This window comes from Nyctibius grandis, chromosome 14, assembly GCF_013368605.1.
Source record: "Nyctibius grandis isolate bNycGra1 chromosome 14, bNycGra1.pri, whole genome shotgun sequence".
Taxonomy (NCBI): Eukaryota; Metazoa; Chordata; class Aves; order Nyctibiiformes; family Nyctibiidae; genus Nyctibius; species Nyctibius grandis.
The window spans coordinates 13,360,304-13,385,665 of NC_090671.1; the positions used below are offsets into that span (position 1 = coordinate 13,360,304).

Here is a 25,362-nt window from a genome sequence, read left to right on the forward strand (position 1 = left end):
GGAGCGGGGCCGGGCGCGGGGCCGCCGGGACGCGGGTCCCCTCCGCCGCCGCCGCGCTCCGAGCGCCCCGGGGCGGGCAGGCACCGCCCGCGCCCCGCCGGGGATTGGCCGCGCCGCGGGTGCCTCAGGGCCCCGCCCGGGGCCGCGTAACCCCCGGGGCGGCGGGGGGTGCCTCTCCCCGAGGCCCCAAATCCCCTCACGGGTCTGGAGCGCCCGTGGGGTCGGCTCCTCACGGGTGTGCGGCTGCCCTGGGTCACCCGTGGGGCCCCGGCGCTGGGGTGGGCACCGCAGGAGCCCCCTCAGCACCCCGTCAGGCCTTCTCCCCCCAAAACCCCCCGGGGCTGCTCACCCCCATCCTCCCGGTGAGCCTCCAAGGCTCCATCCCCCTGCACCCGTTGGGCCCTGTCCCCTTTGCCCTTCCCATCGACCCGCCATGGCACCCACACTTCGGTGCTCATCCCCGTACAGCACCTGCAGCGCCAGCATCCTCCCTCCCCTTGCCTCAGTCCTCATTTATTCCTCCAGGGAGCCCCCTTGGACCTCAAGCGCCACGTTCGTTCACTCCAGGTCGCCAGTGGTTGAAGAGATGTCTTCCAGTTCAACCTCAGTGCCTGCAGCGGTGGGTCCCAGTCCCGACGGCCAAGGGGAGAGCGTGCAGTGGGTGCAGTGCCAGCCACGGCAGCGGGGAGGCACGGACCCCCTGAGGTGCCCCCCGAAACACATCTTGTTGCCAGCACTGGGAGTGGCGGTGACTTGCTGCTTGTTTTCTACTATATTTATGGCTCGAGTAGGAACCGACAGCTCTGCTCATTGCTTGTTCACCCAGTCCCACCCATCCAAGGTGAGCTGCGATGAAAATAAACCGGAATTTTACATTTTCATTGCAGAGATGTGATGGCCCAGACACCTACCTGGCATTGCTTTGTACTGTGGAAGGCAGGGGATCCCAACGGCCAGATACATTTGGCCACAATAACACAGGTCAGGGGAGTAACGCTGTGTTCGTGACAGACCTGCTCGAGTGCAAATCTGCCACCATTCTGCACAAAAAATTGTGTTTCTTTCCTAGCAGGGATTAACACTGTGCTCCATCTCAAATAAACCCCATCAGTTCTTAAGAAATCAAAATTGACTCTAAAATTATTTAAATACTACTTGTGGGAATAGCAACAAACCCCCGAGGGCATGCTTGAGTGTAGCAAGATCATTTAATTCAACTAACTAAAAAAAAAAAAAATAAAAAAATCACAACTCAAACAGGGTTTGCATTTTCCCCTGCACAGTTGTGTCACTAGATGGCCTTCCAGACCAAATGCAAACACGGCTGCGCTCAGCATCTCCTTCAAGGAAGACCCTGCTTTGTGCAGAGGGCAAACAAAAAGCAAGACAAGGATATTTCAGCCATAGGGAGGAGGAGGGACGTGTAAATACCCAACGAAGTGTCATATAATTCAAATAATAATAATAAAAAAGCAGCCAAATTCACACCCGTTTAAAGCTAACCATTTTACTGAGGCAAAAACTGATGTGAGCATGTAGAATATACAAGCTGTCAAAAAGATGTTTTATGAACCACAATCTTATATATCTTACTTGGAACACAGTAAAAGCCATCAGCTCCTGTCGACTGTAACGGCTGAGAGCATTCCGGTATCGCACAGGAATGAATGGTCCAGGAAAGAATTGCTTTACCCTGAAACAGTTTATTTGGACCTGGCTCAAAACCAGCATCATGCTATGTATGATGCGATCAGCAGACGGACTTAGTCTTCCTGTAACTGAGTACTGTAATTCAGGGTTTTTTTTTCAAGTCAATTATTGCCATAAAAGTTTTTTTTGGGATAAAAGTATTTTGTGGGTCATTGTTAGGTTGAGTTTTTTGCGCTTTTTTGTTTGTTTGTTTTTTTTTTGCAAGTCTCACAAAATATTTACGTTTCTCACAGCTTTGTCTCTTTTTACATTTTATAGTTAAGGAAACTTTTTAGATTTGTACACCTTTAGATTTGGGATGAAACGATATAAAATGAGTAGATTATAACATCAACTGTAAACATTCCTGTCCTGGTTTCACTGGGATTTTGTTTCAGGTTGTGGCCAGCCATGGTGATCAAGGCCATTAGCAGTTAAATCCAGGGCAGGTGACCCTGGCTGGCCCACAGGTGTATTCTACATCATTAACATCAAGTTCACTATAAAAGGGAGGGCTTGGGAGGGAGAGGGAGGGCTTTTTTTGCTCTTCTCTCCATCTTTTTCATTCTCAGTGATTGCTGTTCCTGGAGCAACTTGTTAGTGCTCTGTAGGTAAGTATAATTTTGTGTGTTTTGTGTTGTTATTGATTTCCTTGTTCTATTAAATCTGTTTAACTTTAACCCATGAGTCTCCCTCCTTTTCCCAGTTCCCTTCCTCGGTTGTGGAAGGGATGTTGGGTGAGAGAAAAACTGTTTATTGTTTAGCCCCGGGTGTGGGCTAAACAAAGCCAACTCCAAAGACTGTTTTTACGTAATGGATGCTCTATTTGTAGTGAGTCAACTTAGTATTGACAAAATACAGCATTTCAGTGTCTCAGTTACTTATTTTTAATTAACAGGTATGCAGTGCTTTAGGCATATAAAGTCCTATGCAAAAGCTAAGCGTATTTTGCTGACTCTAAAAAAGTGAAATCTAATATGGAATTCTGCTACTGATTTAAATGGAAGAGGATTCAACCCTCTATTAGTACAATTCAAATCTAATCATTATTAATTGCAAGTGTCCTTCTCCTACTTCTGTTTTGGCCTGTATATTGATTTTTGGCACAAGTTCTGTTTCATCAAAAGTGTATGCACCTGCAGCTCAAGAGTCAATGTGCGTATAGAGATTTACAGGGAGTGTACCAAAATCAAGACCCTAATGGGGTATGGTAAATATCTGTGTTACAACTTTGTTACTAACTTGTCGTTTCACGATTGCCAAGGAAAATAATAGAAAGGAGTGAAAGGTTAGCACCCTGCCTAGGAAAACTGCATTTTAAAAGGTGCTTTAACACTTCAGATGGTAGTGATGGGTGATTCAGGTTAGTTCTCAGGACACCCAAAAAAGACTAGCAGATTAGGTTTAATAGTGAAGCTATGGCCTTTTCATAGTACAGGCTGATGAAATAAGCTGATATTCCTGTTTCTCAAAATACCAAACCTGGGGAAAAGTGCTTGCAACTTCCTGGACAGTTCTGGTACAATGGAAGAACCTCCAGGCAGATCCTTAGCCTGACCTCCTAAGGAACACCACCAACCTGCTTGTGCTGCCTCTCTCTCTGTCCCTTGTGATGTGCTTGGAAAAGACAAGGAAACTGAGATTTAATAATATTAAAAGCCCACGAGTTTTGCGACTGTAGAGAATCAAGTGGGGGAAAAGAAGCATAACTAAATTTTTCTGCTCAAAAAATACTGTTTTAAATAGTAAATACGTTAACAGATTTGACAAAGTGCTCTGGTTAGCTCTGTTCTTCCATTTGGAGGAACTCTGAACGCTGTCAAAGTTTCTGGTCACTTAAGCTCTATCACAGTACATGCCCTCAGGCTGACAAGCATGGCTTGCAATAATATTTCTAATGGAAAATACAACTATTTTAGCGCACCAGAAAGGTCTCGGACTACTGGTACTTCCTTATAGCCACAAATGCAGAGAGGAGTAACAGCACATGCTATCTGCTGTCTACTCATATTATTAGTTTAGATGGTAACATAAACTAGACAAGAATGGGGACCTGTTCTTCCTAAATGTCTTTAGAACTACATTTTTGAAATACCCTTCAGAATTTTCTTCTTGATAATACAGACTCCAGCTTTACAGACTTAACAATAAGAACAAATAGTCCCATTTATGTCAAAGGAAATATTCATAAACTTAGTTAAGAATGTGCATAACAAGACAGAGCCTTAAATATTTATTTTTGAATGTTACCAGTAATATTAGTTATTTGTGTTTTCAGTGATGAATTCCCACTGAACTGCTGCATGTCCATATAGAGCCAGAGACAATGCCCTGAAGAGTTTACAACAGGGAAGACGGACCCTGAAGAATGGGACTTACCATGTAAGTAGAGTGAATTTCCGATAAATTTCAGATGTTACACAAAGGCAACAATTGTTTGTCATATGCACAGCCCCTTACTGAAGAACAATCTCTGCCCTGCAGAATTTAGTGTGAACTGACAGGGCAGATGGGGGAAACTGTAATGGAGGAGAGCTGAGCTGTTCCTTGCACACACAAAGTAGTTATGGGCAACAGTATCAGTATACGAGGAGAAGCCTATGACAAAGTTAGGTATATATTCAAGGTAATTCAATTTATTTACAGAACAACTGTATGCTATTCTTCTTGCAGTTGTGTTTTTGCTCACAATCCCAAGCCTCTTTTGACCCTCACTCAACCCTGGAAACCACTTTTTTCAAAATCAAAGCTGCTGTTCTCCTTGACTTTCATTGCTTCATAGTATCCATTTCTGTGTATCCATTCTGCACATGCAGAGCTCTACCATCTGGTCCTCATGGCCTGATATTTTACGCACACGCCCCCACCCCGAAAAATCCCTTGGGCCACATGATTCACCATCTATTCAGACCTTGTCATGTGCCTGTTTTTTGTGTAGTAGCCCCTACTGATGTAAATCCCTTGTTTCATAAGGGCTCTCAATTGCCTTTTTCACTGAAGGCAAGGTGGCTGTGACACCTGCCAGTTTCTAAGACGTTTAACCCAACATAAAACATTATTACCTTGTTGTTTGGCTGAGTAGGAATCATTTTTTTTTCCCAGTGAGAAGTGCTGCCAGCAAGGTATTAACTTTCTAGACTATTAAGTAATGTGGAAAAATTATATTTCAAGAAGAAAATTTCCTTTCTGCCTTTTCATGCCTCAGGAACATAGTTCCTGTTTCACTTGGCTCAAGTAGCCCATGCACTACATCAGTGCAAAAATTCTTCAATAAACTCTACATCAAATCTGTCCAAATGCTACCATAGAGTTCAGAGGGCTGTGAAAGAAAACAGGACAACAGTCTGCAGCAGGAGGTGTTAGCCACATTAGACACACAACTCAGCAACATCAGGCAGTGAATATTCAGGCACTTTAATGTAGTTTGGACAGATTTTGTTCACAAACCACACACTGACTGTTACTTAGAGAGCAGCTATTTACATGGAACACATACTGTTTCTTGGGTTCTTTTCTCTGGTACGCTTTAAATCAGGGGTGCCAGCTATGGCCTGCCTGATGTATGTGTGGCCAATGTGCTGTATTTTGAATCTCACCTTTCATTAGAAACCGAGTTCTTAGCTTTGCAGTTGTGGGGGGGGGGGGGGGGAAAAACCCTCCACAGATCTGAGGAGTGTGTAAATCAACATGGTAACGTCTCGGCCTGATGCAGTAGGTGCTTATGGGCAGTTTCAAGTTTCTGTTCCTCACTAAAGTGTGAACTCTCAAGCCTGTGTTCTGCTGTAAAAAATGGGTAACACAAGGTTAAGATCATCCTATGCTTTTCTGGACCATCAAACACAATGACTGATCTCTGAAAAGCATGAAATGAACAAGCATCTGCCAACACCACCATAATTCTGCCCCCGCGGATCTGGGCGATGTGTGCACGTCTCCCAGATGTGCTGGCACAGCTTCACCAAGCGATGGGGAGGAATGTGTCAACGCAGGCTGGCAGAGCTATATCACAGTGATGCTGGATCTCATCCTCTGCCTCTGTGCTCAAAAGTGAATCTGGAGATTCTCTGGAGAGAGAGGGATCCAAAATGCCTCGTTTCAGGCGAGATCTGCAGGTTGTGTTTGCGTTGGTAGCTGTGGTTGGTTTTACCATGGGAACAGTCAGAAGCAGTGAGTTTAGGAGTGATGCGCAGGCTTGCTCGTGGCTGAGAGAGAGAGCACAGGGCTCTGCTACAGATCTGCATGAAATTAATCAGCACGAGATGCTTTTCTGCGTCCAGATCTGCAGCAGAGAATAATCCCACCAGGAAGTAATTCTGGGAAACATAAGGAAAAGGGCTGTTAATAGCTTTCCTTGCAACACAATGCATTTTTACCGAATATCCAACCCCTCTCTGCAGTATGCACCCCTAAAATCCCTCTGGCTTATGCATTCCCTCTCTGCAGTATCTGCTTCTTTCAGATTACTTTTAACTTCTTCCCCCATTCCCAAAGTAGGTAATTCCTGGTAGAGATTTTCTTTTAATGTACTTGCTGATTTAGAGACAAGGGAGGACTGAGACCAATAGGAGTGTATGTTAATTAGGATGACCAGAGCAGGAGCTGCATTCAGTTTCTTCAGTTTATGCAGCAGGGATAAGTATGGAGTAGGTGAGTCTGCTGGGGATGGCCAGATCTGGGTTATGTTCCCTAGAAGTTGGTTGGTAGATTCCACTAATCCTGAAATATGTGGAATTGTACTTTTTTGTGAGACTTTTGAGAACCTCAAGTTTAAACGATCCCAGGTTTGGCTTGCTAAATATGCTTCCCACTATGTGAACTACAATGCAACCTGAACAAGCACATGTTTTTCAGAGCCTTTAGAAGAGTCAGGCTTTGATCAACACTTCATTGCTGCATTGGCTATGCAATAGCCATCACTCTTGCACCTGGCCCAGGGGCAGGAAGCTTTCAAACCTTTTGGACAAGAATGTGGGGAAACTGGGAATATTCATAGGAGGAGAAAAAAGTATGGCACAGTAGGCTATAAGAGAAAGGACTGTGGATGAAATCCATCCATCCATGATATGGTCTAGGCAATCCTGCTCCGGCAGGGGGATTGGACTAGATGATCTTTTGAGGTCCCTTCCAATCCCTAACATTCTGTGATTCTGTGAAATAGGGGCAGGCTTTAGCTGAGTGACGTATGGCACCGACATTAAAGGGCAGTTAACGTACAAAGTTTGTATTCTCCCCTCTAATATTTGTGCAAACTTCCTACAGGAAGGCAGCAACTGCAGACTGAAGAGATGATAAAATCCTCTGTTTATATCCCTACTGCAGACACCATAATTTCTGCCCATTTTTTGTTGAGTGCTAGATGTACAGGGAGAGCTGAGCAGAAAGCGCTTGCTCTGTTGTTGTCTGTCTGGGAAGGAGCTCATCCATAGGGATGGAGGTTTGGTAGGAGCCAGGGAGGGTTGTGGCCTGTCAGAGCATCGCTAGACAAAGGACAAGCCCAGAGTGAGTTATCTCGTACCTGAGAGTAGCCATTAACCCAGCCAGAGCAAACCCTGCAAGGACATAGCGATGCTCAGAGCAGGCTAATTAATAACTTGAGGGGCTGGAAATAAACCCAGTTATTGTTTCATGTTTGCTTTAGAGCTGTGATTTTTGGCCTGTGCTGTGCTTTTGGGAGCTGGACAGGCTGACAGTGCAGAGTGGCCTGGCTGGAGGTCCTTGCTGCGAGCCACCAGAGCGGGTCAGGACGCAATGGTGGCGGTGGCGTGGTCTGCTGTGCACAGGCACGTAGAGGGCAGCAACCTGCCAGCGCTGCTCCAGCCTGTGGGTAATGGCCAAACGTGGACTGGCCCACTGCCCTGCGCAAGCTCGACACCGCTGTCCTTGATGGCATGTTTCCTGTGCGTTTCTCCCTTCCTACACACATTTCACCCTTCCTGACTCTCATTGTAACAACAGGCACACTGTCAAGTTCCCAGTTGCTTACTGGGATTAACACAGTAGCTCTGATTTCTTAAGGCGGGGAGATTTCCTGGTTAAAACCATTCTAATTAAGCTTACATCTCTCGTAATGCTAAAAATGACCCTGTGTGAAAGGCAGCTGAAGCTACTTGTAAAATGTCAGGGCCCCTAGACCTTTAATGGTCTAACAATAGTACAGACAGTGCCTGTTCAAACATACAGGACTCCAGACAAATGGAAGAAGGAAACAAATATAGCATCCCTCTGAATCAGACATCTTAGACAAAAAATCTTCCAAGTACAAAACACACCTGGCTGCGTATTTGTTGAGTTTATTGGCTTGAAATACACACACACACACACAGCCCTTAGCAAATCCTTTCCACTGTAGATCTGGGTGGGCACCTCTCAGTCGACAGGCCTCCAAGCAAGCCAAGGCTGGCCACAGAGGAGGGCAACAGCTGCACGAGCTTTAATTCCTCTCCCCACCCTCCTGTGCAAATGTGCCCCTCAATCCTCCGTCTGGAGGAGCCGGAGAGAGGAACATGCAGCTCCCCTGCCAGCTCCACTGGCATTTCCTATTACGCAGCCAATTGCACGTTCAGTGCTGAGACCATAAAGTATTTTTTCATGTGGGCAGCTGAGTGGTGGTGGAACTAGAATTTCTTTTGGTCACAACCCCCCCAGATGTTTGTGACACTTTTTTACCCCCCCTTACACTACACAGCAGGCGTGTGTGATAATTTACTGCCACAGGAACCACTTCCTGCACGCTGCTAGCAGCAAGTCTTCCCAAATGCTGGCAGGCATTGTGCAGAGAAAAGGAAAGACAACGTGCAGGGGAAGGTGTTGGGAAGTAAAGGGAACCCTGTCCTCCATCAGCAGCTCCCAGAAGAGAGGGGAGGAGAAAAGCAGCGTTGGCTTTGTGGATTTAGTGGAAACGAACTTCAGTTGGGAATTAGCAATGGCCTCCCCTCTTAAAGGTTAAAACAATTAAAGTATCTGGAAAAGGTATTTTAATTTAAGATTTACCTTGAAAAAAACAGAAAAAGCCAAAGCAAGTATGAAAATAAATTAGAAACTAGGCAAATATAAGAACAGAGCCTGCAGGAATCAAGTTTAAACAAAAGGCAGGGGCTATGCAGCGAGAAAACCACAAATGCCAGGGTTGAAACGTAAAACCTACAGTTCACTGTGAAACATGAACGATGCTGTTGTATTCTGCACCTCCTCTTCCCGGCTGTAGCTGTCTCCACAAGGTGAAGGGCAGTAATGAATCAAGCTCCTTTACGCTCTTCCTGTATTTTCTATTCAATTATTCGCAGGCTGTGCAAGTTCTGCTTTATTTCCCCTCTCCATATGCCGCACTCTCCTCCTGTTTTTTTTTTTTTATTCCAAACTGTGCATTTGGCCTCTTTCCCATTTCTTTCTCCTCGGTGCGTGCCCCCTGCTCTGCTAAGATCTGGTGTCTTTGTAACCTCCGCTGCGCACATATGCTGGCTCTCCCCACCCCGACACCCCCTGCTTCTGGGCCATCAAGTGCCCCTTTGCCTCACTCCAGCATTTTTGCCAGGGGCCCATCAGCCAGCCAGAAAAGGAACAGTTTTGCTATGGCTGCTGCTCCCGTTTCCATGCTGCCGGCTCCTCTCCACTGATCAAGGGGAACCCATGTTGCTCCCGTAGCACAGCTGATTGGTAGCGAAGGCAAGGACGGCTCTGCAGCTGCTTAGCAACTGGGAGCTGCTGTAATGCAGCAGCGTAGAAAGGCAATGGATGGCACAGCGTTCACTAATTCTGTGTGTTCAGGCCCACTCAGCTGAAAACCCTGGCTTAGTGGACCAGCTGGGGCACTCCCAACTGTCCTGTCAAAAAATAAATCAAGGTGGGGATCCTTAATTGCAGATCCGAGAGCGATGGCGACAATGTCAAGGGCAAAACTGTCTTGGTCTTGTGTCGTACGTTGTTTGCATCACACCAGTTAGAAGAAACTGCTCTGATTTGTAAGCTAAACTCATTCCATTTGATCTTTGTCATCACTTTTCTGGCTGCAACGTTTTATACTCTATCACTTATAATCGCAATGTTCCCTGTATGTGCTACATTTGTTAAAAAGGCTCCCAGGTCTCCAGCTACTGTCGCAGCTAGGCTGTTTAATGACAGGTGTCCAAATACACAAGTATTTTAATACATGAATATCCTTTTACATTACTTATCTGTATCTTCATTTCCTTTTGATGCAAGCTCTGTGAGTGCCTGAATTCTTTAAGTGGTACATTCTTTTCATTCTTTTTGTTTGTAAAACTGTACTGTTTAGGCCATAAAGCACCAAACTGAAATGTTTAGTGATTTGATGGCTTTAGAATGTTGATTAGAATTGCCAGCCTTCTCGATTTATTTAATGATTTGTATAAGCTTGGAAGTATTCTAAAAAATAAGCGGTTGTACATTCTGATGGGATCATAGTGTTTCAATAGCAGCTGCATTTCAATAGGCAAGAAGCAACACAAAACATTCTGCAAGTCAGGTGTTGAAACAGCTTTTTTTATTCCTTTATAGCTCAAGAACGATTAGATCTCTGAAAGCACTCACTACCTATCTTACAGAGGTGGCTTTGTCATAATACCAGCAGAAATAAAATGAACAGATGCAGTTTAAAAAGAAACCAAAAAAACCCAGTCCTGGCAAATATCCAACATGTCCATCAAAAGTTGTATGGATCTTGAACAAAATAAGTGTTTGTTCCACTACTGGCTAGCACCGTACATCTCTCTGCACCCAGGCAGCTGAACACCACAGCAGACCAGTGATTCCCTGTTATTGTTCAATGCTTATATCCCATGCATCCTCAGAGCACACTGGGACACAGGTGAAATCGGTCAAGAGGTTGCTTATGTTGGTGGAGAAATTCCCTAGGCAGATCATCTGCTGTTCTTAGGAAGAAATGAAAAATTTCATGGCCAAAAAACTGACCAGGCAAATACCCTGTCCATATTCCTACTCAATATTCCTTTGATATTTGTCCTGGTTTAGTGGGGATAAAATTATAGTATACATTTTCTGTTACATTGTGTTTTAGTTCGTGGCCAGCTGTGGGATGGTGATCAAGGCCATTAGCAGTGGCAGCTGCCCCAGGCTGGCCCACAGGTGTATTCTGTAACATAAACGTAATGTTCACTATAAAAGGGAAAGCTTCTGGGGCTTTTTGCTCTGCTCTTATCTCCCTCTTTCTCCTCAACAGTTGCTATCCCTGGAGTGACTTGCCACCACTCTATGGGCTAAGTATAATTTTGCATCTTTTGTATTAGTATTGATAATTAGTTTTCTTATTTTATTAAGTCTGTTTAAATTTCAACCCACAAGTCTCCCTCCTTTTCCCCATTCCCTTCCTTGGTTGGGAAGGGGAGGCTGGGTGATAGAACAACCAGTTATTGTTCAGCCCTGGGTGCAGGCTAAACAAAGACAATATTCTTAACTTGGTTTCCTAAAAAATCAGTCTAATGTGATTGTGTTGTTCTACGTCATTTTTCCTCTCCTTCCTCCAATCTCAATCAAATCTGGCAGTGGGGAAGAAGTCCCAAATGTGTTTAGATCTTGAATGAACAGCTGAGTGGAGCATGTAGTAGAGGCACTACCTTGGTCTTGAGGAAAGGCAGGCAGAACTCAGCCCTTGCCCATACTGTGGGGCAGTACCGCTGCCAGCTCAGCCCCTGTGGAGCTCCCAGACTGCATGTTACCCCTTGCTCAGTCAAACAGGTCAAGCAAGACCAGGAAAGAGCTGGGAGATTTGTCAGGGAGCATTTAGGGACACAAATCCACGGGAGACAAAGCTTCATGAGTTTAGCTGCTGAGAGAGAAACCTTGAAGAGACTTGCAAGGTTGGGTGGTAAATGGTAGTAATACTAGTAGGAGATTTCTGCAAGAGCGCTGATGTGCCATACTTCAACCCTTGTGAAGCATTTATGGGATTAAGAGTAGGAGAATATAAGAGCAAGAAGGCATAATCCGATTGATTGAAATCCATCCAACAGAAAGGTCTCAAAATGCAGCTGGAACCCCTGTGTCCTAGAGCTTTCAGCTTTCTTTTATGGGTCCTGCAAGAGTTGTTTGGGGCCCTACGTTATTTAATGGCTACTTTATAGACAGCAGGGTGGGTGAATGCTGCAGTGTGCCTCCTGGCTCCTTTCCGGCTCCTAAACTGGGCTTTCTTCCCACGAAACTGGGGTGTGTCAAGAGGACTGTGTACACTCAGACCTCCTCCTGACACAATATTGACACGGCTGAGGTGTACACACCCCCAGAACCAGGAAACTCCTACAGTGGAGACAGAAGCAGTTGTTTATCTGTAAGAAAATATAATATCATTACCAATCAAGTTTGTAGGTGACACTCAAGAGTAGCAGGAGGGTGTATAAAAAAGACAGACCACTGCAGGCAACAATGCTGTCTAAGGACTTGTCCTTTTCAAGAGGGCCAAGTGTAAAGCCATACACGCAGAACGAAGAGCACAAACCAATGGGACAGAGATGCCATCCCAGGAAGGAGCAGATCTGAGAGTGTTTTAGGAGCTGTGCTGGGAAACCAGCTGAACATGGGCAGATGTAATCCCTGGGTGCCTAACAGAGACACCTCGGGCAGGAGGGCTGTTGGCGTGGGCATGATCACCGCTGATCACTCTGTCCCCTTCTGCCCAGATCAAAATGGTGAAAAACTGGAGTGTTCGCAGGGAACCACAACAGAAGCGATTACAGGATTAGTAAAGATGGACCCAAGGGGGAGCTCTGCAAGTCTGCAAGGGGTGTGTTAAATGCTCAGTTGATCAGCCTGTGCACAGCTACACACAGATGGAAATCTGGTAATGGAGCATTCCTCCCTCCGTCAAGCAGACTGAGATACAGCAATGTCCAGAAACTAGACAAGTTTAAAAAGGTATTTTGATTTCTAGTCCATCAGGTAGACTTTGATGGAAACAATTTACCAACTCTTACTTTACTCCCCCTCACAGCCCATTTTTTAATGAAAACCTGATGTTTTTCTAAGCTGCAGGTATGCTGTAGTTAAATTCTTTCAATTGAGAAAAAGCAACAAATTCACAAAAATCTTATGACCTGCATAATGCAGGAAGTCGAACCAGATGAACCTAGGTCTCTTTTGTCCTTTATAAGCTATTAATCTAGTTTCCTTGCACAAGCAGTGGATTGTGACATGAAAACCTTCAATACAAAGGATTCTGTGTGCAAGCCAGCCTAAAACAAAATGTTGTAAACAGTCATGATCATTGTTTGGCAGAACAGCTGCATATTTTTTATTTCACTTTGCCTCTCAATCTAATTTGCTCTTGTTGCAACACTTTGCCAAACAAATTAAATCACTTCTTATTGATAACAGACAGTGAAATAATTAGCATAAGAGTTTTCCACTCAACAATGCAGGGGAGGGACGCTGTGGGCAAGAACAAACCCCTTTGCTTCAAGAATGTGCGTAGAGTCACCGCCAGCCGTTCAGAGAAAAAAAAAAATAAATCTTTTTTTTCCTCCCCCTTTCCCCTGAAAGATCTCTTTCTTTTTCTAAAGAGTCTCATGCAGTAAACCAGGGTCAATCTAACTCAAGTATGAAAGTCTGGTTTGACCTTTCTGGGATTTAAACACGCTGTACCAGAACATTTAGCTTTTCAGATACAAGGTTCCGCCATGAAACCACCCACTCCGAGAGTGCAACCGGTCTCAACTGCCTTGGTGACTTTTAAACTACGCTGAACGTTATAGTCATTTAGAAACTCTAAAAACGGAAAGAAATTGTCAGCTCAGACTTACAAAAACAATTTCCAGAAGTGCTGAGGACCCACACAACTCGCGGGGTCCGCACGGCGGGCTCGCTGTACAACGCCTGCTGCCCCAGCGATTTCTGGCCCTGGTTTGCACGGATGCGGCAGCAGGCACACGCTTTAGGACCTCTCCCAGCTGGAGCAGTCCATGGATTCTACCGTCGGGAACGGCCATCCTGAACAATGATTAATTGCAGGCAAAGATCATAGTCCTGGAAAAATGCGCGGAGAGGTACAAGTACAGACAAAGCTGTCTAAGCTCCCACAGTATTATGGTCTGGCTGAATCGCTTCAAAGCCTGTGTTAGGCAGAGCTAGTTTGCTTCAGGGTTAAACGGACCAACGGTAAGGTTTAAATGCAGATATTACTAATACCCAAGTATCTATTTAAACATAAAGTTTAAATCCCAGGAAAGTCAATAGCCGATGCGGTTCAAATCTGCTTTTTAAATCGCTTTGCATGCTGACTGAACTCATTATGATGCAAGCTGCAGAAACGTTTTCATCAGTTCAAAAAAAACCCCTGCAAACCCAAGAGCTGATCTACACCGTACTTTGATCTACACGTCGCCTGTTTCGGCCATTTCCAGGAAGCTAAAATGCTTTTCACCTCTATTGAGAAACAGCAGAGGAGTATTTTAATTCTGTTTAGCTAAGAATAACGTCACCGTTTCTTCCAAGTTTACAGCAGATTATTGTTTAAAGCAATGGTAAACCAGGAAGGCTGTTGCAGTACTGGCACGAGTTAGGGCCAGGCGTTCAACGATGGTCTGGCTGGACAAGGCGCGTCTCGCAGGGACGGAGCGGAGGGTCTGGCGGCTGCGGACCAACATGGCTCCAAGAGCTGCACCCCGAAAAGGGGAGCACAGAGGTAGCGTTTTAAAGCCAGCCTGGCAATGCAGAGACATTTGTTTTCCTCTCCTCCATGGAAACGTGTTATGTTTTGTGCGGACGGTTTCTCGCTTGTTCTCGACAGAGCCTGACCCGGTGGCGGTGAGAACCGAGGAGGGGGGGGGACAAGGAACGAAGAGATGAGCGTTAAGCCCTCGCGTCGTTGCGAAAGGCGCAGGCTGCGGTGCCTCCTTGGCGGCAGCACCCTGCTCCCTCGCAGGAAAACACCCCTGAGCCTCGGCACATACCACAGCACAGGTTTTACAAACCCACGGAGCGGCTGGTCCTGAGCCGCAGGAACTGGGCGCACCCTGCCCGGCACATGCCGCTCCCGCAGGCAGCCTCTGCCAAGCAGCCACTTACCTTCTCCCTCCCACAGGGTCCGCAGGACGCTCCTGCTCTAGCCTGACCAGGGAGGCCACCTCTCTACCAGTGTTTGCTTTTCATCCCTGTCCTGCCCTCTGAAGTGGTTGCTCAAGCCAGGCTTTCCTAGCTCACCTAATCTGGGTCTGCAGTGGAGCACAAGGTACAACTCCCCGCAGAGCACAAGCCTTGTGAAGCTCCGAAATAACCCCCACGCCTCCACCCAAAGCGAGCTGCAGGAAAATCTGCTCGGGGAGAAGAAAAAAAAAAACAGAAGGAACAAAAAAAAAAAAAAAAAAAAAAAAAAAAAAGGCACATGTAACACCTCAGCCGGCCATGGCGACCCGCACTGCAGCACGGCAGCCGGCTCCGCGCCAGCCCAGCCCCGGCTGCGGGCCCGGGGAGCTCGGCGCTGCAGGCCGGGCGGGAGGAGGCAGGGCAGCGGCTGCCCCGGCGGAGCGGCTGGGCGATGGCAAAGCGGGGGGGGGAAGCCCAGAAGGGGCAGGAGAAGGAAAACAACAAAGAGCCATGTGACGAGCGGCGGGGAGCTGCGGCCGCGCTCCCCCCGGCGCGCTGGCGGGGAGGCTGGCGACGCCGCCCTGCTCCTCCCCGGTTCATTTGCCTGGCTTCCCCCTCCATCCCCCACAACTGCCTGGGCTTTTTTTTTCTTTTTGAGGGGGGGGCCTGTTGTTTGTTCCTCTTAATTTTTTTTTTCCCCTCTGCATTAGGCTAGTTTCATCGTTTGGTATTTATAAAAGCAGCCAGCGCGAGGCTGCGGCGGGGGGAAGGGAGGAAGGCGAGGGGCGGGCGGCGTTATTTATAGGCAACCAGGGCTTCGCCTCCATTATGCGAGCTGCCTTTGTCCTCCCTGCTCGGCCGGGCCCCCCCTCCCCGCCCCCGGCCGGGCTGGAGCGCCGCCAGCCCCGCCGCCTCCCGCTGCTGCAGGGCGCTCCCCGGCGCGGCCATCTTGTGCGCGGCAGTCGCGGGGAGAAAAAGCCGCCAGGCGCCCTGCTCCCTCCTCGGCTTCGCCTTCTACAGCCCCTCACAAAGCGGTGGGGGAAAGGGGGGGGGCGGGAAAGGGGAGAGAGGAAAAAAAAAGACAAAAAAAAGGCCATTTCACTCCAGTGATCGGGACGCGAAGCGCCGCCAGGCAGTGGGGGAGAGCCCGCCTCGCCGCCGCCCCAGCCCTGAGGAGAACGCGGCGCCGAAGGAGAAGCCATGATGGCGGCTACCCTCACACAACATGGAGCGCGACCAGGAGCGCCCTGCCCGCCGCCAGCCGCCTCTCCCGGCGCCCGGGACACGGTGCTTCCGCAGGCTTTCACATAATAAACCCACCAGACTTCGGCGGGGAGGCCATTTCATGGGCTGGGTGGCTGCACTAAAGCACAACTGCTGTGAATATCAACTGCGTCACGGCTCTCCAACTGTAAAACTCAGGCTGCAAAGGGTCCCTCACTTGGAAGGAAACTCCCTCATTTTGGATTTACTTCCAGACCTCCTTTTTCCCCCCCTCTCCAAGTCACTGCCTGTCGGTATGAAGGATTTTACAGTGCTTTTTAGTGAGACATCCGCCATTAAGACTTACGGTCTTGAAAAACACTCCCCCCCCCCATTTTGTTGCCTTTTTTTTTGGTCGAGCTTCTGTAATTAGACGGATAAAACATGTAGGGGATCCCTACCACCACCGCCTTTTCGCCTTTTTTAAAATTAACCTCAGTAACATCATCTTGTTCACAGGCAGATTTTTGGTTTTTGTGAGTTCAACTTAACAGCCACCTCATGCCTGCAATGGATTCACGGCGTCTCTGCGCAAAAAACCCCACCAGGGCTGCGGACAACCAAAGCGCTTTGTGCGGAAAGAGAAATCCCTCCCTGAAAATAGACGTTTCAGAGACGCTGTTAGATGTATCTGAGGAGAAGGAGATCGCCACCGCTCATACAGACGACCATTAGGATCTTTCCACCCAGGACAATAACATTAGCCGCACAGGCCTGGTCTATATGCTTCTCTGCAAGGGCAAAAGGGTTTACTTACCCGCGCACCATAGTTGAATGCAGCTCTGAAGGTGAAGTTGTTACTTTTTAAAATAACGGCTATAAATATATCTGATCTGTATCACCACTTCTCCCGTAAGTTTGCAAGTCAAAGCGGATCTTGTTAAGATAGTAATGGATCTTTGTATGACAGTGGTCTAGCATCAAAAAAAAAAGAGAAAAAAAAAAGCTATAGAAAAGGTTGTCCAGCTATGTTGACTGGCCGTACGCAGCAAGGACTCCTACTCGAGGCTTAAATCTACCTTCCTGTGGCAGATTTACTCAGTACATAAAAACGACGTTCTGTGTTTTTCCACAGAGCACACAGACACTAAAAAATATTCTCCTAAATAGTTTTAGGCTGCACATGTTAGTATGGAAACACCTGGTTAACGTTTACTGGTTGTAAACAACTTTTAAGCATCTCTTAGCTACATATTTTGCTTTCTAAGTAAGATATTTCAAAAAGCATAAATTGGTTTAGATAAACAGACAAAAACATAAGACATGCAAATGAAGGCTTAGCATTAAGGACCACTTCAGTAACATTTAACATGAAAACTACACTTAGCAAGGACAGAATGGATTGGGTACTTACAACGTAAGAGGAAAGAAAGAAAAAAAGCTTATCATAGTAAAATTGCCTTTTTTTTAGCCAGAATTCACTACTCTTATGCCTATATTTAAAACATTACCTTATAAGCACCAAAGGAGTTAATAAAAATGGCCAGGAGTCAAGTGTTTAATACAGGACTGACTCTCTAAAATTTATTGTTCAGTCATCAGAGAGCAATATAAAGCTTAAAAACCCCCAAAGCAACCAAAAAAAATTAAAAAGAATGTATTTACTTTCTTTTTTGGCATTCGAAATTGTTAAACTGCTGACATAGGGTGTGCCATGACCTAGTTACACAAGACAAAGATGGATCCCGAATCATAAGGGAAAAAAAAAAAAAATCCGCATTTTTTTTTGGGGGGTGGTGTTTTTTTTTTTTAAATCTTCCTTCTTCAGTGAGTTCCTCTAGCATGATGCCAGACATTACCACCACCCCGAGCGCTCCCCCGCAAGTGGCCGGTGTGGATTCACATGGCGGATTCCCCCTTTATGGAACAAAGGAAAAGCCCAGTTGGCCATTTCGCTCCATTGCAGAAAAATGGCTGCCTGATCTGTTGGCCTCTCCTTAGCTCTCTGCTGAAGGATGTTTTTACACCGCCGTCTAATCACTCAAGCCCCATGGAAGCTGCTCGCCCATTGGCTACCGCCGCCCCGCTCCCTTTAACCAGCCAATTGCCCGACCGCCGGCCGAGGAGCTGCCGCCGCCGCGGCCCCGCGGCCCCAGCGCAGCCGCGCCATGCTCCCGCCGCGCTCCGCCCGGCTCCGCGCCCCGGCGAGCGGCGGAGGGACCGCGCCGCCCGGCCTTTAATACCTAAAACAAAATGGAAGCTCCCCGCTGATTGGCTGCCGCCGGCCCCGGACCTTTAATAAGCAAAATTGCTCCCCCCTTATCCCCCCTCCAGCCGAACGGCGGCCCCCCCCCGTGCCTCCGCAGCAGCAGGGCGGCGGGCTCCGCGCTCCGCCCGGTCCGGGCTCGCCGAAGTCTTCCCCTAAAAAAAAAATAACCAAACCCCAAAAACCTCACAAAAAAAAAACTTGTCCCACCTATAGGTCCATCTTGTTTAGAAACAGTTTGCGCTAAGGTAAATGCAGCGGGCAGATTCCACTCGCCCCCCCGCATGCCGTTAACCCCGGGGCGGGGAGGAAAAAAAATAAACCCAGCCCGGCGGCGGCCCATGCGGCGGCGCTCGGCGGCGGCGGGGCGGCGGCGGGCGGCCGCGGGCCGGGGGCTGCGCGGCGCGGCCGCCGTGAATGTGCAGGCGGCGGAGGGCGGTTAGGCGTTCGCGGCGCTCGCAGCGGTGTATTGTGGGAGGCCGCCGCCGCCAGCAGCGAGCACACACAATATGTGGTGGCTCGCGAAAACGGGAGGCAGGAGCCTGGCGGCCAGCCCGCGCCGGTAACCGGCCCCATGTGAGACGGGAGCTCGCCTTTCGCCGCCCGGAGACGATCGGCCGCCGAGCGCGATGTCTTTCCGAGAGATCAAGGCGGGGGAAAAAGCCAAGCACCCTGAAGATCATGGCAAAAAGCAGAGTTCAAGTGAGATTGGGTCTTTTTTTTTTTTTCCTCCTCCTCTCCTCCTCCTCCCTCTCTGCCTCTTGTCTGGCTGGGGTGGAGGGGGGACCCGGCTGGCAATTCCCCCATTTTAGGGCTCGCTTCGCGGTGGATTTCCTCCCTGCCTGGGTGGGTAGAGCGGGCGGCTCATTTTTTTTTTAAAAAAAAACGGGAGGGGGGGGGTCTTTGTTGAATATTTTTTTTAACTTTATGGTTTTCCGTGTGGTGTTTTCTTTTTTCTTTTCCCCTTACCCCTTTCTCTTTCCCCCCCCCCGTCCAGGTTGGATCAACGGAATGGAGAACAGCACGCAAGCCAGCACTTCTGTCGAGAAAAAAAATCACCATTGGAGAAGTTACAAGTTGATAATTGACCCGGCTCTGAAAAAAGGACAGCACAAACTCTACCGTTACGATGGGCAACATTTCAGCATGCCTGTGAGTGGGGGGGGGGGGTCGTGGGTTTCCCCCATTGTGTTGTGCCCCCCCCCTCCCGCTTCCGTCTAACCGGCGTTTTGGGGGCTGGGGGTCCCTCCGGGTCGCGGTGATCCCCGCCGTAGCACATGTGTGTGGGAGGGGGGTCTGGGGGACACGCAGAGCCACCGAAGTTACTGCCACCTGACACTGTGTATTCAACTGTCAGGAGCCCGAGAAGGAGCCCAAACCTGCGGCTTTATTTCTGTGTTTCCAATCTGTGTGCGTTTCCCAGCAGTATTGCAATTTGACACGTGTGTGTATGTGTGTGTGTGTGTGTGCGCGCTTTCCCCTTCCCTTGAGACAGCCCGTGCTTCCTTGGGGTTTATTTTTTCTTTTATTTGTGTCTTAAATTTCAAGCCCTGTTGTTGCTGGTTTTGTGCTTTTTATTCCTGCTCCTCACAGAACTCGGGCATCGCTCCTGTGGATTGTGTCAGGGATCCCAGAATAGGGCGAATATGGACCAAAACTAAGGAGTTGGAGCTGTCTGTCCCCAAATTCAAGGTACCGCCCCTGACTTTTGGGTTTACCTCTGTGTTCTTGTTTATCCGGGAGTGAAGCTTCAGTTCCAAATAGTTTAATGGACCGTTTAAATGACAGTCATATTCCTGTTAACGTTGTTATTTGGCAAACTGTTTAACAATAATCCTCTTCTAGCAAGATAATGAGAAATCAATACATCTGTCTAACAAGATCACGTGAAGGTTTTGGAGCTGTGTCTGGGGGGCTCCTCGGGTGGGGGGCAGCGGAGGGGGCCTCGCTGCTGACAGCACTGCTCAAAATACACGTTCGTAGCCCAGAAAGGAGCCGGTTTCAATGAACGGCTGCAGCGGAGGCTCTGCTCAGCTCCGGGGTTCATCCCAGAGCCTTGGAGGCAGTTTTCTTTTCCCAGAGTTTGCAGGACGGTTTAACCCTCTCCTTCCCGTGCCGTCCTTATGCCGTCCCCCACGCTCGTTAACGATGACGATTGTTTTTATCGCCCTCCACCTTGTGCCCGTTTCCAGATTGATGAATTCTACGTGGGGCCAGTGCCTCCCAAGCAGGTCACCTTTGCCAAGCTGAACGACAACATCCGCGAAAACTTTTTGACCGACATGTGCAAGAAATACGGTGAAGTGGAAGAGGTGGAGATTCTCTATAACCCCAAGAACAAGAAGCACCTGGGCATCGCCAAAGTGATCTTTGCCACTGTCAAGGGTGCCCGGGAGGCTGTCCAGCACCTTCACAACACCTCCGTCATGGGCAACATCATCCACGTGGAGCTGGATACGAAAGGTGAGGGGGCACATTTCGGCCTCACGCGTTTGTGGTTTGCAGTGCCCCTGCCTGTCCCTCTCCTAAAACAAGAGGCTGTTGCAGACTGCAGTGGCCTGGCGATTAAAAATACGAAGGGAGTGCTCCTGTCCCCCTGCGAGCGGGTCTGGTTTCTGGGGCCTTTGCAAGTCACGTGGAGCCAAATGTGTTGTCTGTTGCTAGGAGACAGCCCTGTAATTTGCAAAATGCTGCCATCCTGCCTGTACCCTGCCCGTCCCCTGCTCCCTGCCCTCGGAGGCTTCCCGTGCCCCCCATCTCCGTGTCCCTGCTCGGCCACCTCCCGGGGCTGCCGGACCCTGTGGCACCTGGCTTTTGCAAACTGGGGATTTTGGGGCAAACATTGGGGGATCCTGGGACCCAAACCTTCGGGTTCTAGTGGCGGCAGCGGGGCTGGGTGCTGTCCTCTGCGTGCCTGGCATTTCATTGATACTTAGCAGCAAACTGGAGGCTGGCAGCAAAAGAGTGCACACGCAGCACTTGTCAGTGTGTGTGCGAGTGTGTAAGTGTGAGACTGTCTGTCTCTTAAAGCGACAGGAGCTCCGAGTCCTGGAGGTAACTCTCAGCCCCAGAGCCCAGCCCTGGGGAGTGCAATAAAGTTCCTGGAAGTATGAAAGCATTGCATTTCACAGCTTTTGTCTTTTCTCTTTCCTCCGAGTGTGTTAGTGAAGGGCTTTGCTAAAATGTGCCCGAATTTTAGAAAATGTCTAAACCTGAGGAGGTGCAGATCAGTTGCCGCTTGTACTTCTTCATTGCAAGCATGGCATTTCTAGTTTAAAACTGACTTACTGCACTCTTGTGTGGGAAGAGGACATTGTTAACACCATTTTCATAAAAATGCTGATATTTTTGTTCCGTGTTAAAAGGTTTCAACAGTTTAGTGCACAACCTGTACAGCGGTTGGTGTGCCACACGTGGTAAGAGGGTGTAGTAGGGCATTTATTGACATTACTGATCACTGTTAGACAAAAAATCACAGTAGTACTATAATATTTTCCATTGTGAGCTGAGCTTGACCTTACATATGTATACTTTGAAATTCTAGTATCATTAATTTTTGCAGACAGGCTCCTTCCCCTGCTTACTCTGAAATTTGAAGGTAAAAATTACGTTTGAGAACAAATTAACCATTTGTAGATTTGATAATGTAAGCTAAAGCGGACGTGTAAGTGGTGGATGTCTTAATGAGAGGCATTTTAAACAAGCTGATTGTACCATCTTCCTCCTTGTTCCTCTCCATTTATAAACTACTCTGCAAGCCTTGAACAGACAGCTGTTTGACAAAGTTAGCTGTGCGTCAGGGAAATGAGGGGGTTTTATGTTTTATGAGGGGGAGAAAACATTGAAGTCTTAATTTCAAATTGCATTTTTTGTTTTGTTTCCTGGCTGTATGCTTCTAATGTATTTTTTTCCACAGCTGAGTTTCTTTCATTCTAAAAGAGTAAGACTGTCAATGTGCTATAATCTGTCAGAATCAAGCAAAAATGTTATTCCTAAAATAGCATTAGCAGGTTAGGGCATTCTTAAAATATATATGTATAGTTTTCAACATTCCTTTCTAGCATTCAGCTTTTCAAGAGAATGAAATGTTTGTTAACTTTATTTTCATAGTCCAGCAAAATAAATATTAGGTGCAAAAGTGTCATTTTATCTGATCTGGGATCACTTCTGACCTAGGAAGAATTCTGAAACTTTCTAACAGTTACTTTGTATTTCTTTAAAAACAAGTTTTAAAGTAAGCCTAACACTTCCATACCCACGGCGTTGTAGTCTTATGGGAGGGCAATATGTGTTAATATTTCAAGCATAATATTTCAAGCATCTCTTCAAGCTCTTGTCTTGAAGAGATCTATTTTGTCATGACTTTAGTTGAACTAAAGCAGTTTACGTAGTTGAGGATGTGGCTCAAGGCTTTGTGAAATGAGATTTGATAACCAAATGACCTCATCTACAGCATTTATTCAAGATAAGTGAGTCTTTTCCAGTATGCAGAATCATGCTAAGGGGTGCTTTGCTTTCAAATTGCGTGGAGTGATTCACAGGGAGTTTGGGCTTTGATTCTGCAGGACTTTCTCCTGAAAGTAGTCCTATTTTGGGGGAGATCTTGCCTGAATTCATTTTCTGGGCTCAGGTGCTGGGTCTGTCAATTTTTCTATGTATTATTTATCTTTCAGAGAAAAATTCAGGCAGTTTTGGGGTCTGATTCTGTTGCCTTTGAAGCTGATGACAGATTTCTTACAGACTGCAAAATAAGTAGGACTGGGTTTTTGTAGTAATGAAAAATCCAGTATTAAGAAACTGGGTCTTATTAGAATCTAGGAATGAAAAGGCTGAGGCTCAGTAACAATATATGGGACAGTTTGCTTCTCTGGCTTTTATTCTTCGAAGGATGCCACTGAGCACACCTTAAACTAGGGGGAAAAAAAAAAGGATTAGTCAGTGTCTTTTGGAAAAGCAGTGTTAACGGTTTTGTCCTCGGCATTCCCATGCATCTTGTTTGCATTAATAACAGCCAGTTTCTACTAGCAAGGTGTGTTGGGAGAGCTGGCTGAAGTGGCTCTGGGTATTGGCAGAAGCTTGTCCCTTGGGTGAGAGTTCCACTTCTCAAATCTGCAAGCTGTTTGCTTGGCACTTTGGAGAGGAGGGAAACCGCTGCTCTCCAGAAAGCCTGGTAAAGAGCAGAGCTGCTGAGCAGGCTGAGAAGAGGAAAAAGGTTTAGAAACCTCCTCGTCTGGGCTGGAGGAGGGTCTGACTTCACTTGCCCAGCAGATTATTTAAAAATGATACCTGCGAGCCTCAGAGGTGATACCTGCTCCTCTGTTGCATGGGTGCAGCAGGCTGGGAGTGACAGCAGGGTGGTGCAGGTGTCAGGAATGTGTGTTTTTACATGGCTGTGTTATTTCTGTTTAATCAACTCTTCCATTGTGGTCTGTGCAGGTGAAACCCGCATGCGATTCTATGAACTGCTCGTTAATGGTCTTTACACTCCTCAGACCCTTCCCGTAGGCACCGAACAGGACGTATCACCAACTGTGAATGAAACTCTCCAGGTATGTTTGCTTGGCTTTTTTTTTTAAGAATAACTTTCTAGAAAATTCCAAACAAATGCATCATTAGCGTTAATGTTTTAACACTTTTAATTTAGCTGCTTTTTTTTTTTTGTCTTGCCATAGTTTCAGTGGATGTTACTAATTCACATTCAAATATAACTTGCTCATAATTGCCATAGCAAATGTAACTCTCTGCGAGTGCAGTGCATGTGGCTAATCTGTATGCTGGTATCTGCATAGCGTGATAAGTGCTTTTTGTCTTTTGGAATGAAAAATACCCACAAACCCGACAGTATGTGCCCTATTAACATTAGAAATTCCTGCAGTTAAGAGGACTGGATCAGATCTGTCCCTGAGATGAGATTATTCCCTTGAAGTCAAGGGGGATGATTTACAATGGTACGTTGGGCCTAGTGTCTGCAGTATGTTAGCATGTACGTTCTTCAGACTTGCTTAAAAGCTAAAAGAGAGAAGGTGTCTGATCTTCAATAGTGGCATCAATTTTCCAGAATCTTAATTAGTCACTGGAATCAGTTGTTAATAAAAGCAGTGGACAGAATTCCTGAGGGTGTCTAGGGGTCCCTCAATATTTAGGATATGATTCTCTAAATGGCTTTGTACAGTTACGTGCTCCCCTGTGAACCCCACTGGGATGAGGGGACGAGGGGGGAGCAAAGCCTGTTTGTGTGAAGTTGTCAGCCACCTTGGCTTGTCTAAATGTACTTTGGCTCCTGATTGTGGCTTAGAAACCCACTTTAAGGCACCACATTTTAAAGAGATTTGGCAAAGAGTTTTTTTTTCTTCTCTCTACTTCTCTGCACCCTTATCACTTCTTAAAACGCCGTGATTTCATTAATTCTGTGATCAGATGTTTTCAGGACAGGAAAGAGCTGTACATTGAACGTGAAAGTCCCATTGATCTGAAAAAAAAAAATTCTCCTCTTCTCCCACCAACCACCCCAACAGCAACGAGGCAAAACCCCAATATCCTCTTAACAAAGTCGTAAAGAGGCTGATTCTTCCGTACCTCCCAGCAAGGTGTTTTTAGAGGCAGGAGGGAAGCAAGTAATGATTTTGCTGGGAATCTGCTATGAGCAGGGCCTGGCTTTTCATTTCTGCTGGTTACAGCACATCTCAAATAAAAATGGACAGATTTGTTCATGCTCCTTTTCCAGGGTTAACAGCAAAACACTTAATTGATGGTATCCCCCAAAGCGGTCCCTGCTGTAATTGTCTTTAAGATTGTTTCTCTAGATATTGTGCTCATGTATTATATTATTATCCTGAATTGATTTTTTTCCCCAATTACCACCAAAATTATTGCTTTGTGGGTAACTTTTAACTGTTTGCATCATGTTCTTGTCACTAGAATCTGCCAACAAGCTTGTTTGCTGTTGTAGTTCAGTAAAACACTGACATTTGCTTTCCCCCCTCATGCAGAACAGCAAAGACCTGACAGTTCTGTGAGCCACAGTCCCTACTTCCAGGCCATATCCAAACCCCACTGAAAAACAATCCACATCGCATCTACACCAAAGGTGCAGAGATGTGGATTTTAGCAGGAAGCACGTGGCTGGTTCCTGACTCTTTCTGTGGGTTTTAGAA

The 25,362-nt window shown here is 47.0% G+C and overlaps 1 protein-coding gene and 1 long non-coding RNA gene across 3 annotated transcripts in view; one reads left to right on the forward strand and one right to left on the reverse strand.

Annotated features, from left to right (window-relative positions):
- Positions 1-10,175: 10,175 nt before the first annotated feature.
- On the reverse strand, positions 10,176-18,083 carry LOC137670194 (uncharacterized). 2 transcript variants are annotated; one of them, XR_011049218.1, is made up of 3 exons: positions 17,608-18,083; positions 16,760-16,916; positions 10,176-14,446 (listed from the first exon to the last, which is right to left on the reverse strand). It is a non-coding gene; the product is annotated as an uncharacterized lncRNA (long non-coding RNA). The 2 variants fall into 2 exon arrangements; XR_011049217.1 differs by having other exon boundaries at positions 17,454-18,083.
- Positions 18,084-18,624: 541 nt separating this feature from the next.
- Positions 18,625-25,362, forward strand: part of SETD1B (SET domain containing 1B, histone lysine methyltransferase) — a 55,007-nt gene continuing 48,269 nt past the window's right edge. Inside the window, exons 1-5 of the mRNA XM_068412580.1 lie at positions 18,625-18,910; positions 19,206-19,360; positions 19,802-19,900; positions 20,401-20,671; positions 23,645-23,757. Of these exons, the coding sequence (XP_068268681.1) occupies positions 18,838-18,910; positions 19,206-19,360; positions 19,802-19,900; positions 20,401-20,671; positions 23,645-23,757 (711 nt within the window). The 5' untranslated portion in view covers positions 18,625-18,837. The remainder of the gene's footprint in view (positions 18,911-19,205; positions 19,361-19,801; positions 19,901-20,400; positions 20,672-23,644; positions 23,758-25,362) is intronic.